The sequence below is a fragment of the Ambystoma mexicanum genome, chromosome 11, assembly GCF_040938575.1.
Source record: "Ambystoma mexicanum isolate Mex_15411 chromosome 11, UKY_AmexF1_1, whole genome shotgun sequence".
Taxonomy (NCBI): domain Eukaryota; kingdom Metazoa; phylum Chordata; class Amphibia; order Caudata; family Ambystomatidae; genus Ambystoma; species Ambystoma mexicanum.
In genome coordinates this window covers 36,978,255-36,997,365 of record NC_090934.1, presented here as the reverse complement: position 1 = coordinate 36,997,365, position 19,111 = coordinate 36,978,255, and the positions used below count along the sequence as shown (strand labels likewise).

At 50.7% G+C, this 19,111-nt stretch overlaps 1 protein-coding gene across 2 annotated transcripts in view; it reads left to right on the top strand.

The window, feature by feature from the left end:
• The first annotated feature begins 254 nt into the window (after positions 1 to 254).
• Positions 255 to 19,111, top strand: part of DCDC2B (doublecortin domain containing 2B) — a 184,568-nt gene continuing 165,711 nt past the window's right edge. For both annotated transcript variants that reach the window (XM_069622481.1, XM_069622480.1), the window contains exons 1-2: positions 255 to 1,300; positions 14,765 to 14,822. In XM_069622481.1, the coding sequence (XP_069478582.1) occupies positions 1,023 to 1,300; positions 14,765 to 14,822 (336 nt within the window). In that variant the 5' untranslated portion in view covers positions 255 to 1,022. The remainder of the gene's footprint in view (positions 1,301 to 14,764; positions 14,823 to 19,111) is intronic.

The window sequence follows — 19,111 nt, the reverse complement described above, 5'->3', positions numbered from 1 at the left end:
TCACCCCGCAGGGTTCTCCTCTCGCGCAAGGGCAGGGGAGGCAGGGGTGCGCCGGACTCTGGTTGCAGGAGGCGTGAGCTGCCACTGGCCCGGGCTACTATTGACGGCCGGAGTCCATGGTAACGGGAGAGTCATCGAGCTCCCGGCCTCGGATACCACAACACGGGCTGCCTGTGCGAGTAACACACCGAGAGGTGCCCGTGCGACAGCACCTGCTGCGCCTCACCCCCTCGCCGCCCGCCGCGCCTCACGGGCTGACCCACCGCACCGTGCCTCACGGGCTGAACCCCCTCACCACCTGCTCTACCCGCTGCACCCACCAGTCCCTCTCCACCCCTCGCTCAAAGGATTCTCCACAGCTTGTTTGCCTCTGAAGTTCAGCTGAGGACCCCCTGCCTTCTTCTGTTCGAGCCTTGCTCCAGGCAGTGGTCTCCACGTCTCTACTGACAGCCTCCAGGCTGTGTTCCTCCCCACTGTGTATCTCAGTGCACGGGTTCTGACCACACCGGGGTCTCCACACTTCACCCAGGGGTCCCTCAGCACCTGCCCGAGGAGCTATGGCTCGTCCCAGGGTCTTCTACGTGTGCTTCACCCTGTTTTCTCTTTCCCTGGCTCGTCTGGGGCCTCTCTGAGCTGTCCAGAGGGCTCTCGCCACACCATATCACAGAGGTGAGGCCCTCCCCAACCCTGGGGTCTCTGTGCCTTACCCAGGAGACCTCTCTGTCCATCACCCTGGTAGGTTCTCCCCACCTCGCCTTGCAGTTCCCTGATCAACCTGGAGTCTTGCCTACCCTCATCCCTGGGGTTCTCTCTGCGCCTTGACTGGGAGGCTCTCCTGAACCCTGGGGTCTCTGGGCCTTACCCAGGAGACCTCTCTGCTCATCGCCCTGGTAGTTTATCCCCACCTTGCATTCAAGTTGCCCTGATCACCCCAGGGGTCCGAACATACCTCACCCAGGGGTCTCGCCAACCTTTCCTGTTGGACCTGCACATTCTTCCAGGGTGGGGACCAGCCTCCTAGAATGGCGTCCAGCATCACAGACCTGGCCCCCCAGGCCAAGCGGATCCTGGTATTCCGGAACGGGGACCCCTTCCACGGTGGGCGACGGTTAGTAGTGAACAAGCGGCAGTTCCTTACCTTTGAGGCCTTCCTCAATGAGGTTACAAGCAACATCCAGGCCTCCACAGCAGTGAGGAACATTTACACTCCGCGGCAGGGCCACCGGGTCACTGAGCTCGGCCAGCTTCAGAGTGGTAACCCTTATGTGGCAGCCGGCTTCGAGAAGTTCAAAGGAATCGAGTGAGTACCCCAAGAATGCTTGCACCTCACCTCTCGGTTTGCATCCAACTGGTGTGAGATGGCCATCTTTACAACTGGAGTGGCTGTGGGTGTGTACAACTGGGGCAAGCCCGGCGTGTTAGTGTGTAATGTATGTTTAGTAAGTATCACCTGACCTCCTCCTCTGAGCATGCGTGTACTTGGAGTGAGTGCAAGTGTGTGTCCAACTGGAGTGAACTCCTTCTTGCTGCCTCACCCACCGTCTCTCTATGCCCAACTGGAGGGAACTCCTTCTTGCTGCCTCACCCACCGTCTCCCTATGTCCAACTGGAGTGAACTCTCTCTTGGTTCTTCATCCACCATCTCTCTATGTCCAACTGGAGCAAACTCTCTCTTGGTTCTTCATCCACCATCTCTCTATGTCCTACTGGAGTGAACTCCTTCTTGCTGCCTCATCCACCGTCTCTCTATGTCCAACTGGAGTGAACTCTCTCTTGGTTCTTCATCCACCATCTCTCTATGTCCAACTGGAGTGAACTCTCTCTTGGTTCTTCATCCACCATCTCTCTATGTCCAACTGGAGCAAACTCTCTCTTGGTTCTTCATCCACCATCTCTCTATGTCCTACTGGAGTGAACTCCTTCTTGCTGCCTCACCCACCATCTCTCTATGTCCAGCTGGAGTGAACTCCTTCTTGCTGCCTCATCCACCATCTCCCTCTATGTCCAGCTGGAGTGAGTTTGAAGGTTATTTTGTGAGATTGTCTACCGCAGGCCTCTGCCTTTTGCATGTTCCCCAGGTGCTTTGGTGGACCTGAAAGGGAGTGGGTGGTATGGCTTGGTTAGTTAGGAGGAGAGGGAAAAAGCAAAACTGCGTGCTTAGCATCGATGCGTGGAGATGTGGAGATCGGAAGTACCTCAAGCTCTGCCTGCGTGATAGCTTTCTAGGGGTAATGCGCTGGGAGCTTAGAGGGCTTTGTGTCCAGAGAGGAAACCCCGTGCTTGCAGTGGGGGCATCCATTGGCCGGGGGCTGGGCGGCGGGTTTGAGTTTACCTTTGGCGAGTAAGGTGGGGAAACTGAGGGTTCGTCGGTGGGGCATTGGCTTGTCCTCCAGTTTTTCCATATTAGGTGCGAGCTCACAACTACCAGTATTGGGTGACCTGTGGGCAGTGGTGCTGGGCTTCTTTGTGCTTGTGCTGAGTTGATGTCCTGTGTTGTGTTTTTGATATTAAATTCTTTCTCGGATGTGTGTGTAATTAAAGGGCTCTTGAGGGATCCCACAGGAGTCAGCGTGGATGTACATTACTCTGGCGTGAGCATCGATGCTTGCGACTGGAGGGGGCGACTGGAGGGGGCAGAAGTGTGTGGCTAGCTGGAGTGAGCGGCGCGGGGCTGCATCGCTGGCTTTCGCCTCTGTGCGTCCCAGTGGAGTTAGGGTTGGTGTCCAAGGCCATGAACGGCCAAGGTTGGCTTTCCCACCACCTCTCGGAGTAGGATCACCTGGAAAGAGGGCAACCGCAAGCAGCTGAGGTCAGTATGAGTGTGTCTGAATGAAGTGTGCACCGGATTATGTACCTGGAGTGAGATTCTGAAGTCATAATCGGAGGGTGCATCGAGTATGGCTCGTCCTTTTTGCATAGACTTGATTAAAGCTCAGCAGTTAAAGGGATAAAGTGTGCCCGCAACGAGTTCCTTTCTGAATCTCCGGGAGTCAGTAGTGAAGTGTGCGACGATGGGGGAATCTGGTAGCACCCCTTACCCCCCCTTATTTCTTGAAGTATCCCTGCGGGTTTCTGGGAGCGGGGACCTGTTGATCTCTTAGAGAGATTCAAGGGAGACACTTGAGCCATGGGTCAGTAGAGGGCAGAGCAGGAGTCCTGCACCAGCCTTACGCCTCTCCCTCCTGCATTGATAGCTGTCTCACATCTCAGGGAGTCTCTCTCTCTCTCTCTCTCTCTCTCTCTCTCTCTCTCTCTCTCTCCACCTCCCCTCTCTCTCTCTCTCTCTCTCTCTCTCTCTCTCTACCCCCCCTCTCTCTCTCTCTCTCTCTCTCCCCCCCCTCTCTCTCCACCCCCTCTCTCTTCTCTCTCCTCTCTCTCTCTCTCTCTCTCTCTCTCTCTCTCTCTCTCTCTCTCTCTCTCTCTCTCTCTCTCTCTCTTTCTCTCTCTCTCTCTCTCTCTCTTCCCCCCCCCCATCCCTCTCCCATCTCTCTCCCAAAGCCCATGTCTTAAATGCATGATTGTGTGGTTTTTGTATAGCACAACGTTCATTGCTTGCATGGCTTCTTGGCACTGTTGGTAGGATCTGTGGACAAGGCACAGTGAATTTGAGTTGGGTTGGCCTCATGGAGGTCACACGAGGAGGTGCTGCTTCCACAGTTTTTAGAGAGGATGTCGAGTGTGGGTTCTTGGCTCAGGGTGGTCAGTATTTGGGCCTTTTCAGTGATGCTGTGAGTTTTTTTATTTGTAGCCCTGGCAGGAGGTCAGGAAGCCATGGGCCTCCACTATGTAGAAAAACCCCTCAAAACTAACACCAGAAAAAATGCAACCCGGTAGGGAAAAAGGCCCAGCACACCTCTTGCAAGAAGAACAAGGTTTTATTTCCACAAAATCAGAAATGCGCCAGCAAAGCACTCTGCTGCCACTTCACGTTCTGGCAAAATCTGCATGAGAAACACTTTATGAAGGCACACAGCATCATCAATGAAGTAAGTTACCCAATGCAGAAATCCACGTGGCTGGTTGGTGAGACCCTATACATAGGCTACCTGCTCCATAGGGGATGCCAGGCCATTGGTCCCATCCTCTTCAGTCCATCTTCGTCCACGTGGGTGCCTCCTTGCGCATCATCAGGCATGAAGCTGCAATGAATTGGTTATTTGCGAAGAAAAACAATACATGCTTTATCTCTGGCCTAATGTGCACCTGGTACTGCAGACATGGCCTAAGAGGATACTTCGAGGTCAGTGCATCTACCAGGCTGCAGCTTGATTCCAGACAACTCGGCGCCCGTCCAAAGCTCCCCACCCTCGTTTTAGATCTGTTGTTTTTTTACTCTCCCGGCACCTCGCAGCACATATCACGTGACCTTCAGTGAAGGCAAATGGACCCGTCGATTGGAGGTCTAACAGGTTTATGGTTGGTGGCCTGGGACTGACTGATACCTTGGAATTCTAAGGGTCTCAGACAGGGTGTCACTAGGAATGTGGGGGTGATACAGACCGCACCGGGAGACTCCCCTCATATGGGGTGACACCAGGGAGGCCGAGGATGCCTCCCCACGCCACCGCCCCCTCAACCCCTAGTGAAGCCACTGTAGGCTGCTCCTTTGGGCAATACAAACGCACAATGCGTTTGTATTGCTCAAAGGGGCAGCCAATTAGTCACTGCAGGAGCGGGGGAGGGGAGCTCCGGACAGGAGCCGAGCGCCAGGCTGCACTGAAGCGAAAAAACACAGACCCTGGAAGCCAGAAAAGAGGATAGAATATGAATGCATGGGGCTTTTTCGGGCTAGCGAGGGACGTCTGTGAATGCTGCTTGGGTTTCTGTGTTTGGGTGGGGAGGAGGTGTGGCAGAGGAGGGTGCTCAGTAATAATGCGAGGAGGGGGGCATGAGGCCTGCACTTTTTCATACATGCAACATTACTGTACACTCGGGCATACAGGCCTAGATAATAAGGAAACAGGGGTTACTAACAGGGGTATGCGAAGACACATGAATGACACGGCCCTCAGTTCTACCCACCTCTGCGAGACTCCCATGATTTCGCTTTAGGCCAGCCTAGCCGTGCTTTCGGAAACTGCGTTATAGTGGGAGTGGGGATCTCCCTTTCACCCCAACACATACCTCAGTATATTTAATATGTACACACAGAAATACTTGCACACAGAGATTAGAAATATGCAAACATGTGGCTTATGTTTAAAGAAGCATCTTTGCCGACCGTGAGCCTGCCATATTTTGTCATAACTGTGGCTGGTACTTGTGCTGCTATCTTTGTAAGCCCGTCCGGCGTTGCTGGTAGGCTGGTGTTCGCCCCCTGGGGAGTGGACCCTGGCGTAACCCCTTGTCCCCCCCCCCCTTGTGGAATGGGTCCCCCGTTGTCAGCTGGACTTGGCCCACCTGCCCCCTGACCATCACCTGCCTCCTCTGTCCTAGCTTTTCTCTGTTTATCTTTACGTATTACCCCCTTCCATTTCACCCATGCCTTCAAGTGCTCCCTTTCTTCGTCCTCGCTATTTTCCTCCTCATCAGATGTCAGTGCCAATTGTTCACCCTTGTGTTTGTTGTGCCTCTTTTCCTTCTCTTCCTGGGTTCTGGGCGACTTACCCTGAACCGTGATGCATTCTTTCAACATTTTAACAATTTTGTCCCCAATGTTATTATTAATTTTTTCTTTACCTTTTTTGTTGGTTTTCTTTTGCCTCTTCCTGGGCTCCTCCGGCTGCTCCTGTGGCCCTCCTGCCACTTCTCTTGCCCTCTTCTGGCCCTGTGGTAATGCTACCTCCTCCTCACTGCTGCTGGACTCCTCTAATAGCAAAGGTGACATTGCCCTTGCCTTCTCCTCCTTCTGCATCAGCTCCAGTACCCACTGTGCTCCGTATTCCTTTTTTGCTTTTTTTGCCCATGCGCTAAATTCTTGCGCTCTTCTTGCCCTTTCTTCCGCCATTGCTCCAAATTAGGATTAGAACTCGGCCCCCTGCGTATCAAACCCAGTGGATTTAATGTTTATGCCCTGTTGCTGGAGTTCAAGGTCGTTGGATTAGCACTGAGGCCCCCAGCGTATCACCCGGTGATTTTATTGTAAATGTCTTGATGCCGGTCGTCTTTGTAGCATAGGCGCACAGTTAGTTTAGGCTTCCGTGCTCCGGGCGCCTGCACCTTTAAGAAAACTTCCCAGTGTGTCCGCTCCCTTCGCTTGCGTGTGCCTGGACCGGCCACGCCCCCTCGTTCCTTTATCCGGCACTCGCAGGCTTCGTCCGGCGCCTTTCCCTGCCCTGCCGGGCCTCTTCACGCGTTGCTCCTTTGCGGGCGGTGCTCCTTTGCAGCCTGACTCCTCCAACTTGCGCTGCCACTGCTCCTCGCTTCTTTGCTGCCGATATCACTCTGACTGCTGCCGCCGGCGCCTTCCACGCAGGACTTCGTTGTTCGCCGAAGATTTCCTCGCAGCATCCTTCTGCAACCAGCATGGCCGCTGCCCCTCACTTCTTCGCTGTAGGCTGTCTCCTCGGCTGCGGCCGCCGGCTCTTTCCACGGAGGACTTCTTTACTTGCCGCAGACTTCTTTGCAGCGTTCTTCTACTGTAATCGCCGTCTCCCGTGGCTACTTCCTTTCGGCGTCCGCGGCTCCTGTAATCTTCACCACACGGCCCCGACGTCGAGCTAGGCCGGCACTTCCCGCCGCTCTTGCAATCTTCTCCACACGGCCCCGACGCTGCCGTTCCCCTAACAGAATGCTGTGTGTTGTGGGGAAAATGAGTCACGAAAAGCCCGCAGAGGCAAAACGTTTCCTTCTCCCCCTTTTCCAGGCCCTGGGAGCTTACCCATCAGAGGTGAGCTCCTTACCTGGTTGTGCTCATCCTTCTTTTCGTTGGGGTATTTATACCCCCTTGGCCCATTGTTGTACTACTGGGGGGCAGGACTTCCTCCTGCCCCCCTGTTGCTTTTCCTCACACCTTTCCCCATGTGTGTTTGGGTTCCCTTGGCAACGCCACGGGTGGGGGCGCCGCTTGGCTGCCCCTCCCCTTGCAATTCGTGCCGTTTGGTTCCCCCACCCCGCGCCTAACCCCCCAGGCCCTCTATTGTGCCGCACTTTGTGCCGCACGGGGCCTGGGGCACAGGCCTAGATAATAAGGAAACAGGGGTTACTAACAGGGGTATGCGAAGACACGTGAATGACACGGCCCTCAGTTCTACCCACCTCTGCGAGACTCCCATGATTTCGCTTTAGGCCAGCCTAGCCGTGCTTTCGGAAACTGCGTTATAGTGGGAGTGGGGATCTCCCTTTCACCCCAACACATACCTCAGTATATTTAATATGTACACACAGAAATACTTGCACACAGAGATTAGAAATATGCAAACATGTGGTTTATGTTTAAAGAAGCGAGCAGCCATCTCGTTTTTATTGAATTAGAGGATCAAACATTTGGGGAAAGGTTTCTTAAGTTGCAAGCAATGTTCCCTCTAATTATTTTTCCCCAAGTGCAGAAATGGTTAGCTTTTGTGCGCACATTATTTTCCATTTGCGCAATTGAATAACAAGGTAAGCCATTTTGTGAGCATGTGTAGTTAGAAAGCCAACATCTCAAAGAGTTTCGAAGGGAAGTTAACCTTCCCAACTACTGCAATTCTTTACAAATCAGTGTAAAATGTGCATCTTACAACACTTCTTCCAAACATGTAGGCTTAAAAAAAAGTTTTTTTTATTTGTTTATAGGGAAAGCTCATCATTCAGTCCAAGACTTCAAGATATTCCCTAGTACCTGCCAAAAGTACTCCTGTAGAGAGAAAGAAACGTGTATGCACAAAAAAAGCTTTGTGTGTCCAGGATAAACAATATCCTTAGTTCAGAGACATTGCAGAAAGTGTCTAATGCCATTAGAAAAGAACAATTGTTTAATAAAGAAAACAAATATCTCTTATCGCTGATGTGGCTGTCACAAGATGTAGACAGGATACCATTTTTGCAAATGAAATAATGGCAACTAAAAGGAATGTGTCCGAAAACAATACGAGTTAATGTGCGACTTTAATGAAGTAGTTCAAGAGCCAAGAGAACATGCCTCTCATAAATTGTGTACTGGCGAATATTAATAACTGCACCACAGAATACAATTTTTAGAATTCCTGGGCCTCTGCTTCTATCCACATTACTTTTGTCCTGTGAGTTGTGCCAACATTTTCTGACAACCATTCTTACAGCTAAGAGGCATATGTACAATCCATTTTGTACTGCCTAAAAACAGGAAAATGTGCTCCACAAAAACGGGAAACCATGAACATATGGGAGCCTACTCCCTGCTTCTACCCACAAAGTTCCACTGATATGTTTTCGAATCGGCAACCAGCAGAGCAGTGGCATTGGTAGGAACTCTGATAATATTACTGTCCAATCTCCAGAGGAATTTTAAGGGGAAAGAACATTTATTAATAAGAATGACACCTCTCTACTGCCAAAGCTAATGACTTTTTTAGTCCAATTTGATTCCAAGTAAAATCGTATCAGAGCCATGCTTGCAACCCTTACATAGGAAGTAAAATGACAGGACACATAATACAGTTTATAGTTTTGCCCACCCTTCCTCACCACACCCTAGACAAAATTCAACAAGAGCTTTACTGAAATTTCTTCTGAAGCCTCATTGAAGAAAATCACATTTATTTGCAATGCTCAGAGGTACAACAGATTGAGAACCTTCTTCTTCAACTAGGGACGACGACTCTGAAATTCACTATCACTTGAACAAGATGCATTTTAATATAAACACCACATTTCATTCACTGTACTGCCAAATCCTCAGATTTGTTTTTTTTTTCTTCGAAAGTTGCTGATTTGTACTTCAATCCAAAGAAGTGTTCTATTGTGCCCTTCCACCCCTGCCCCTCCACGTCTCGTGTTCTAGCATCCAATATTAGTTGAGAGGGCTCTGTAAAAGGTGAGGGATTTTAGCAGTAAAACACTTACTGGGATATTTGCATACCCACAATACTTTGCACGCATAACATATGTAAAGCCACACAATTATATTATGTGCAGTTTAAGAAAATGTCATGAATCTGTATGTGTGCAATTACTATGAAGTGCATACAAGATTGTCTGCAACATACCTCATCTTTAAATTGTTGGGTAGAATTATACAAGTGCCCAGTGAAACCGCTTTTGCAGCAGCATGTTACCATACAATTTGTTAAGGTTTATGCCCCATGGAACTCTGATAACCTGGAAAGGCCGCAGATTGTGTGAAAAGCATTCTAGTTATCTGGATACCAATTGCCCTAATAGTATATACTTATTTATTTTTCTATTTGTAAAGGGCACTGCAGCCCAAAGGCATTGAGGCGCTGTTGCAAGCATGTGACATAGTTACAGGTGCAAAGGACGGCTTGTGGGTTAAGAAGAGCAGAAACCTGAGCACAAATGCAAGAACGCATATGTATGGAAATATACAAATAATGCCAGCCATAGTCCAAACCGATAATCGCTTGCAGGCCAAGTAAATGATGTTGCAATGTTGCTCTCCACTTATAGGGTAATATTAGCAATGCTAAAGTAGGAGACACAGAGCATGACGTTTGCCTACTCCAAATCCTTAGAGGGCAAATTAATATTTGAGTTTTGTAATTTGCTAACTTGCAAGGGGCCACTTCAAAGTGCTTGTGTGGCTTATGTACAAAGAATAGGAAGCATGGGATGAGCTTACACATCTAAGCAACCTGCTTACTTAAAGTCAGTATCTGATATTTGAGCTGACCGTTGGGTTGCATAGTCTGGGTGGCGCTTTTGCTAAAACGGATATACGTGATTACATTGGGTATGATTACATCTAAAGTGAATTCAACGGAACAAAGTGCTCAAACAGCCAATAGCGCAATAATATACTGTCTGAGTTAAAAGGTAACAGACAACTGTCGCGCAATAGCGCACAAAAAAGGTATTAGATGAAGAGATTACCTTTTTTTGCAGGATCAGTGAATGTTTAGGAAAAACGTGATTTCTGTGTTTGTGACTTGCACAAAATCTCGTGAGATTTCAGGAATGTGGGAAAAAAGATTTGAAAAGCATACCTTCAACACAATAGATTTTAACCAAGCAAGGGACACCCACACAATCCCCTTTTCCTAATACACCCCTTCTCACAGTGAAAGCAGTCAGTGAAGACGAAGCAGGAGGGACTGCGACCGAGACACATTTAAGTAGAAGCATGAGTGACTGTGCCTGAAATGAAGCATTTTAATGTAGGAAATATTATATGCAATGAATGAGATAGGCAGATAATTCACTTATAGAAAACACGTAGTAATGGTGTGTGCAAAGAAGAAAAAAACACAAAGAAAATAAATAATCAATGTAACATACCTATACCACTAAGGCACCATGCGTAACAGAAAGTCATCTGCTCGAAAATCATTCTCATTATAACAAATTTAAAACAAGAGGCTATAGGTCAAAGTCTGGTAACCTTTTACAGAAGTATGGTAGAGCCAAGGTTGTCTGGTAATATCTGAATTTGGCCTGGGGTGGAAATACAAGTCATAAGGTATACATGATGTAGAGTCAAGTATAGGAGTCATGGTTGCGGAGGGAAGATAATTTGGTTAAAGTGTGCAGACATATCTTAGTTATACCTTCTGTTCATGGAGCCACATTTTCATAGATTTTAACCTCTTGTATTCTATTTTTGGGGTTTTGAGTGAAAGCTAATATTAGTTACCTGCTGTGGCTTATGCCTTATTAAATATTTTTGAATGGGTGGGAATTGTCTCTGTGCGCTGCTAAAATCCTTCTGAGCGGCACCCAGAAGGCAGCTGGGCAAGCGCACATGCGCACAGCTTAGAGGGAACATTGGTTGCAAGTTACTGCTTCTACCTGGCACAAGGGTGGTGGCCATTTGTGGGGCATGGCGGAAGAGATCAGGACAGAGGAGAATACCTTCCTAGTAGTGGGGCACGGTGGAAGGGAGCAGGCTACAGGAGAATACCTTCCTAGCAGTGGGGCACGGTGGAAGGGAGCAGGGCGGAGGAGAATACCTTCCTAGCAGTGGGGCATGGCGGAAGGGATCAGGGCAGAGGAGAATACCTTCCTAGCAGTGGGGCATGGCGAAAGTGATCAGGGCAGAGGAGAATACCTTCCTAGCAGTGGGGCATGGCGGAAGGGATCAGTGCAAAGGAGAATACCTTCCTAGCAGGGGGGCATGGTGGAAGGGAGCAGGCTACAGGAGAATACCTTCCTAGCAGTGGGGCACGGTGGAAGGGAGCAGGGCGGAGGAGAATACCTTCCTAGCAGTGGGGCATGGAGGAAGAGATCAGGGCAGAGGAGAATACCTTCCTAGCAGTGGGGCATGGCGGAGGGATCAGGGCACAGGAGAATACCTTCCTAGCAGTGGGGCATGGCGGAAGAGATCAGGACGCAGGAGAATACCTTCCTAGCAGTGGGGCATGGCAGAAGGGATCAGGGCACAGGAGAATACCTTCCTAACAGTGGGGCATGGCGTAAGGGATCAGGACGGAGGAGAATACCTTCCTAGCAGTGGGGCACGGTGGAAGGGAGCAGGCTACAGGAGAATACCTTCCTAGCAGTGGGGCATGGCGGAAGGGATCAGGGCAGAGGAGAATACCTTCCTAGCAGTGGGGCATGGCGGAAGGGAGCAGGCTACAGGAGAATACCTTCCTAGCAGTGGGGCATGGCGGAAGGGATCAGGGCAGAGGAGAATACCTTCCTAGCAGTGGGGCATAGCGGAAGGAATCAGGGCAAAGGAGAATACCTCCCTTAGCAGTGGGGCATGGCGGAAGGGATCAGGGCAGAGGAGAATACCTTCCTAGCAGTGGGGCATGGAGGAAGGGATCAGGGCTACAGGAGAAGACCTTCCTAGCAGTGGGGCATAGCGGAAGGGATCAGGGCAAAGGAGAATACCTTCCTAGCAGTGGGGCATGGCGGAAGGGATCAGGACTACAGGAGAAGACCTTCCTAGCAGTGGGGCATGGCGGAAGGGATCAGGACTACAGGAGAAGACCTTCCTAGCAGTGGGGCATGGCGGAAGGGATCAGGGCTACAGGAGAAGACCTTCCTAGCAGTGAGGCATGGCGGAAGGGAGAAGGCTACAGGAGAATACCTTCCTAGCAGTGGGGCATGGCGGAAGGGATCAGGGCTACAGGAGAAGACCTTCCTAGCAGTGGGGCATGGCGGAAGGGATCAGGGCAGAGGAGAATACCTTCCTAGCAGTGGGGCATGGAAGAAGGGATCAGGGCAGAGGAGAATACCTTCCTAGCAGTGGGGCATGGAGGAAGGGATCAGGGCTACAGGAGAAGACCTTCCTAGCAGTGGGGCATGGCGGAAGGGATCAGGGATACAGGAGAAGACCTTCCTAGCAGTGGGGCATGGCGGAAGGGATCGGGGCAGAGGAGAATACCTTCCTAGCAGTGAGGCATGGCGGAAGGGATCAGGGCTGCAGGAGAAGACCTTCCTAGCAGTGGGGCATGGAAGAAGGGATCAGGGCAGAGGAGAATACCTTCCTAGCAGTGAGGCATGGCGGAAGGGATCAGGGCTACAGGAGAAGACCTTCCTAGCAGTGGGGCATGGCGTAAGGGATCAGGGCTACAGGAGAAGACCTTCCTAGCAGTGGGGCATGGCGGAAGGGATCAGGGCAGAGGAGAATACCTTCCTAGCAGTGAGGCATGGAGGAAGGGATCAGGGCTACAGGAGAAGACCTTCCTAGCAGTGGGGCATAGCGGAAGGGATCAGGGCAAAGTAGAATACCTTCCTAGCAGTTGGGCATGGCGGAAGGGATCAGGGCAGAGAATACCTTCATAGCAGTGGGGCATGGCGGAAGGGAGCAGGCTACAGGAGAAGACCTTCCTAGCAGTGAGGCATGGAGGAAGGGATCAGGACAGGGGAGAATACCTTCCTGGCAGTGGGGCATGGCGGAAGGGATCAGAGCTACAGGAGAAGACCTTCCTAGCAGTGAGGCATGGCGGAAGGGATCAGGGCTACAGGAGAATACCTTCCTAGCAGTGGGGCATGGTGGAAGGGATCAGGGCGGAGGAGAATACCTTCCTAGCAGTGGGGCATGGCGGAAGGGATCAGGGCAGAGGAGAATACCTTCCTAGCAGTGGGGCATGGCGGAAGGGATCAGGGCTGCAGGAGAAGACCTTCCTAGCAGTGGGGCATGGCGGAAGGGATCAGGGCTACAGGAGAAGACCTTCCTAGCAGCAACATTTGGAATAAGCGTGTGCATAGCAGTGCATTTTTTAATTAATGTTAAAGGAGGCACTCTAGGACTGGCATCCACCAAATTAAAACATATTCGGCTAAGTGTATTATAAAGCTGCCAGCAAGACAGAAAGTGAACCGTTCACTATCCGTGTTCAGCCTGCAGGGGTATGATGAAAGTGGGGAATACTAGCTCTTATGTTTACTGTGTTTAGGAGGAGGAGGAATCTGGCATAAAGCGCTATATAGAGATGCTAGGTCATGAACCTGGCAATACTTTCACTGCCATTTGGTGAGAAGCAAGCCCTGTTTAGCCAGGAACAGCTGCCGCTGCTTAGATACACCTGCAACATTTCCTGCCATTCTCCTAAAGAAAATATATAGTTAAAACATATTTTGGTTATGCATTTATTTTGTGCTATAATAAAAATATTCTAATATTGTGAGTATGACGAATCAACTTCCCTCAGCCCCAGTGGTCCAGGGATGAATATCGGTTTCTAAACCATCAATCAGCCCCACCCCTCTAGTGCACCAGAAGCGAACTGAACAGATTGGAATAATGAGCAAATTATAAACCCCCTTATCCAATTTTGGTAACGTGGATGGAATGGCAGGCTTATGTCTGCAAGGGTGTGGATCGTTGGCAGTGGCGTCACTAGGATGGGTGACACCGTGAGTTACCACACCGGGTGTCACCTACCCTAGTGACGTCACTGGTCTCAGAAAGGGGGCATCAGCGTGTTAATTCTTAGAGCGGGCAGGGGAAAGGTCGCAGGCTCATTCTCTCCTTCTCGCGGGCTCGCTTCTTGCAGAAAGCTCTCATCCCTCTCATGGCGTTGCAGGGCGCATTCCTTCTGGGAAACGAATGTTGGCAGTATGAAACAATGCAGGACCTATGAATGTCTGTAGCTCTGGCCGTCCTCACTGATGTCCAAACTACATCCAATTCCCGCATACATACTCTTATTTCCATGTGCATGTGGCTCAGGCCTGCGGCCCGGACTGCAACGCAAAGCTAGGCCTGGCTTCTATTATGTAAGATGGCGTCTAACTCCCAGTGCACTCTGCAGCTAAAGCATTCACTACCCTCCCCACCCTGGAGCCCCTGCTAACACCCCCTACCCTCTATAAACTCCCAGAGCCCCTACTACACACATCTAGGCCTTTGCCTCATCCGAAAGCGCTTGGGGTCTGGGCCAACCGTCCCTCCCCCCTATCACTGGCCCTGGTGTTAGATCGCTGCTGCTGCTGTTAGGAGGTCCTGCTGGGGCACAGGCTGGTGGATGGCTGGCATGGGGTAAGTGTGTGGTGGGGGGAGCTGGACAGTCATGGGAGGGTTGCGGCAGCAGGAGCCCTTCTGCATGTGCCTGCTGTGTCCTTATGGTTTCTGGGTGTCCTGCATGGGTGTCTACTTTGTGTGATATCTGGGAGGACACAGTGTGGTCAAGTCGCTGGTGTTGGCAATGTGTGATGTTCTTCCGATGCACACGAGCCTGTTGTTATGTGTGTGATTGAACTTGTTAGACTGTGACCGGTCCTCTCTTTCTGCCTTCAGCTACTTGCACACAGGAAGGAAACCGCCCGGCGAGTACCGGAGTAAAGGTGCAGCAGAGGTGAGTGCCAAGGGCGCGTGTGAGTGAGTGGGATGTGATGGGCTACGTAGCACCTAGGTATGGACTGGTGACTAAGATCGGGAGTTCCTTCCTGATCTACAAGTGCTTTGCCGCCTTCCGGCTTGCCACCAGGATGGTGGTCCAGTAGGCAGGCGTGGACCAAGAGTAGGCTTCTTTCCTGTTGTATTCCTTGCTTGCCAGTTTCGTCTCGAGCCTAGCCCTGGTCTGCCTCCTGGGGGATCTGAGGTTTTTTGCAGTTAGTTAGGCAGGTGTGCGAGCAGTGGTTGCCTTATAGGTAATGTGGGCGGCCCTAAAGACTGGCTGGGATGGGAAGTCTGTCTAGCTCCCTTGGGATGGGAGAAATATGGGTGAATTTCTTGTTTCCTGTCATGAGTCATGCAATGGCGTGTTGACGAGCCTGGAAGCCGGTGAGGAGGGCGTTTCGGCCATCAATGTGGGAGATTCCCAGGGCCTGCACTGTGGTTCTGAAGTCCTCTGGTGGAAGGAAAGGTTTCATTTTCCAGGGGAAGGTTGGATGATACCAGGCGGTTTGGCTCTTTTTGTGGGTATGTTGGCGCTGTCTGCAGTTTTTGTATTTATTTGAAGAACAGGAATGTCAATTTCGATCAGAACAATAAAACATTTACAGATGGCGGAGGCATTTCCTCGATGCGCGTCTGTGACGAGACTAAGTGCCGAGCCGTTTTAGGAGTATGTGAACAAAGTGCAACATAGATCAGGGACAAAACAAAACAGCAAAATCTAAGAAATCGATGGCTTACCTAGGCATGCACGTGCCTCAAACCAAAGAGAAGTACTTTACAGATATACAAAAGTACAGTATTATGCAGCACTGTAGTGAACCCAAGTGATTTGGCCAATTGAGGGGTGGGTGAAGCCGTCAAGGTGCATGACGTGAAGTCCCCCCTAGAATGGTATTCTGCTTAGATGGGTGATTGAGTAAAATTAATTCCGCCGGCGTGGGATTGAGTTTCAGGCATGAGCTTATCATCCAGCCTTGGAAGCAGGCAGGGCAATTCTTCAGGCGTGAGATGTCCTTGCTACCTCAATGCATATAGCCCACCACAGACAACACCTTGTAAATACTGCAACATTCGCCACACACAGTAAAGGTACCAAAAGACAAAACAATATCTCATACCACACCACTTTCAAAACAAACCACACAGTGCACTCTCCACAGTATTACCCAATTTGATCGATTTTAATTGATCGAATGGTACATCAGGCTGAATTCGGCCAGTACCATTCGATCGATTAAAATCGATCAAATTGGGTAATCACTACTGAACATGGGGAGCAGGGGTTGCAGGCGTGTGCCCCGCTCCCCATGTTTAGTATTGATGGCCTTTGTGGGTAGCAGGGGTGTCCCCCGCTTCCTGGGGATTGGAGGCAGGGGACGGGTGTAACAAGAATGAAAATACAGAGAAAAGCAGACTCTGCGGCGTCGGACCTGCCCCGCCTAAGAGGGACAGAACTGACGGTGCAGGGTCAGAAGTAAGCGGACGTGGAAAAGGTAAGTGGCGGTGTGTATTGGGTTTTGGGGGTGCATAGATTTGTGGATTTTGGCGGCAGCAAAATTTATGTTGTGGCAAAATTGACTCTAGCCAATTCCGCTGCGAACAATTCTGCCATGGCCAAATCACACAGATCCCTCTCCACAACCATAGGCACATCCCACCACACAATACACATTTAACACTAGTCACATACCAACACATATACAAACAGACGCACAACGGCACCACACACGCATTCAAGAACACATGTGTGCTGGCATGCAATGCTCCTAGCACACGCTCCTAGCTGCCAATTTACCTAGCTCACAACTCACCTACCACTTTACAACACTCTATTGCCCATAAGTGCCTTTCTACTACAGCGCCACCCTACCTCTCCCAAAGAATCACCAACCCCCACTCATCTAGACCCACTAGGACCCCCTACACTGATCGACTAATTGTTCCCAATGTAAAGAAATGTAAAGCAGGAGGCTCCAGCTTCCCATTCCTTGCTGCCACCCTCCCTGAGGGCAGATGCATCTCATTGGATCTTCTGCAACGCCCCCAAAACTCAGCTTTTCAATGAAACCTTATCTCCCCTCTACTGACCAGGATTCTCCCCATGCCACACCTACTACTGCTTGTTGTTCATGTATGATCATTGTACCTGTGTTAGTATTGATAGTGCATGAAAGAAATGTCTGTATGACACTAGCTTGACCTGCAATAGCGCCTCAATGCCTCTGGGTTGTATGCACGCTATACAAATGAAATAAATAAATAAATACAACACACATAGCATAAAACACGAACTGTAATGCAGACGACACAGCATATATACTCCACATGCAGTGAATGCACACCAATACAACATGAACCCTCACACTCCTACATCATCTGCAACCTCCAACACCCATAAACACAGCACACAGGCTACACAGCTCCCTGACCAAAACCACAATCCACCCCACAATGCCAATACCAAACAACAGTTGAACCACACTAAGGACTCACTACACCTCCCTACCCATATGCCTCAGCACCAAGCCCAACCTTTACATCCCCAGGCACACTCTACATCGACACAAACACGCCACATCACCATGCGCATTTCATCAACGCCATGCCTATCCACAGGAATAGCCACGCACCAAGCCCGGCCTTCTGGGCAAGGTGATGGCCCCTGCTAGGTCCATGCTGCACCATGCACAGACTGGAATGCGACAAGGAGACCCTCTAGGCCTATGACTCCTTTTCAGGACCCTCCCATTCACAGTGATCAATTGAGGTGATCATCAGTACTAGACAAAGCCCACTGTAAGAGTGTAGAAGCAAGAGACCGACACAGTGATGGCTGGTGATTGCTATAGACATATGTTATATAAAAGAAAAGGGAACACCTCACTATACCTGATGCTAAGAGGGGTTTCCCAGTCTCAGATAATGAACAGCAGGGTCTGTCAGGGCGTCCAAATGAAAATAGAATTCTCAGTCGTGTCTTATCCTACTTCACCCCTAACACTTATAGGCAACTAAAGAAAATATCTCTGCTGAGTCCAGAAGGATGACTCCCTCCTTCTAGACAGAGGATTTGAAAAGGTTCCTTGAAAGTGATCTTCCCCTGCTTAAAGCCTTTTGTGTAAACGATGGTACCAGAGAGGATGACTCCCTCCCCCTGGCTTCTTCAAAGTGTCTCTCCACACCAGAGAGGATGACTCCCTCCCCCTGGCTTCTTCAAAGTGTCTCTCCGCACCAGAGAGGATGACTCCCTCCGCCTGGCTTCTTCAAAGTGTCTCTCCGCACCAGAGAGGATGACTCCCTCCCCCTGGCTTCTTCAAAGTGTCTCTCCGCACCAGAGAGGATGACTCCCTCCGCCTGGCTTCTTCAAAGTGTCTCTCCGCACCAGAGAGGATGACTCCCTCCCCCTGGCTTCTTCAAAGTGTCTCTCCGCACCAGAGAGGATGACTCCCTCCCCCTGGCTTCTTCAAAGTGTCTCTCCACACCAGAGAGGATGACTCCCTCCCCCTGGCTTCTTCAAAGTGTCTCTCCGCACCAGAGAGGATGACTCCCTCCGCCTGGCTTCTTCAAAGTGTCTCTCCGCACCAGAGGGGATGACTCCATCCCCCCGGCTTCTTCAAAGTGTCTCTCCACACCAGAGAGGATGACTCCCTCCCCCCGGCTTCTTCAAAGTGTCTCTCCACACCAGAGAGGATGACTCCCTCCGCCTGGCTTCTTCAAAGTGTCACTCCACAGCAAAGGGGAGGACTCGGAACTTCCAGCTGGATACACCACAGGCCTGGTTCCCTGACCTGCCAGACACAGTGATGAGGGAATGGCTTAATAGCAGTAACCTGTAGATTGGGGCTCAGGGCTTGCAGTCTCTGCATCTGTGCGAGGCTTCCAGGCACTGCTTCTTGGCTGTCTTGGGATTCCCGGGCTTTCCGGTATCCGTATGGGTCCCAGGCCCTGTTATTGTTGCTTCTCAATGTTACCGGACCTTCCCGGTCTTCAGGTGGGTCCCAGACCGTGTTTCTGTTGCTATGTGGAGTTACTGGGCCTATCAGGTCTTCCGTGCCTTCCTCAAAGCCTCTCTTCTCTTCGGGTGACCGGCGCGGTCTACACACACTACAGCCATCACGCAGCGTAGGGCACTGGGTGCTCAGAAGCTCCCTCTCCGTCCTGCCGGTCAGGTGGGTTGCTTCCACCTTGCACCTGCTTCTCCTATTTCTTCTACAAGCCACCGCCAGTGGTCCGCTCAGGGACGCC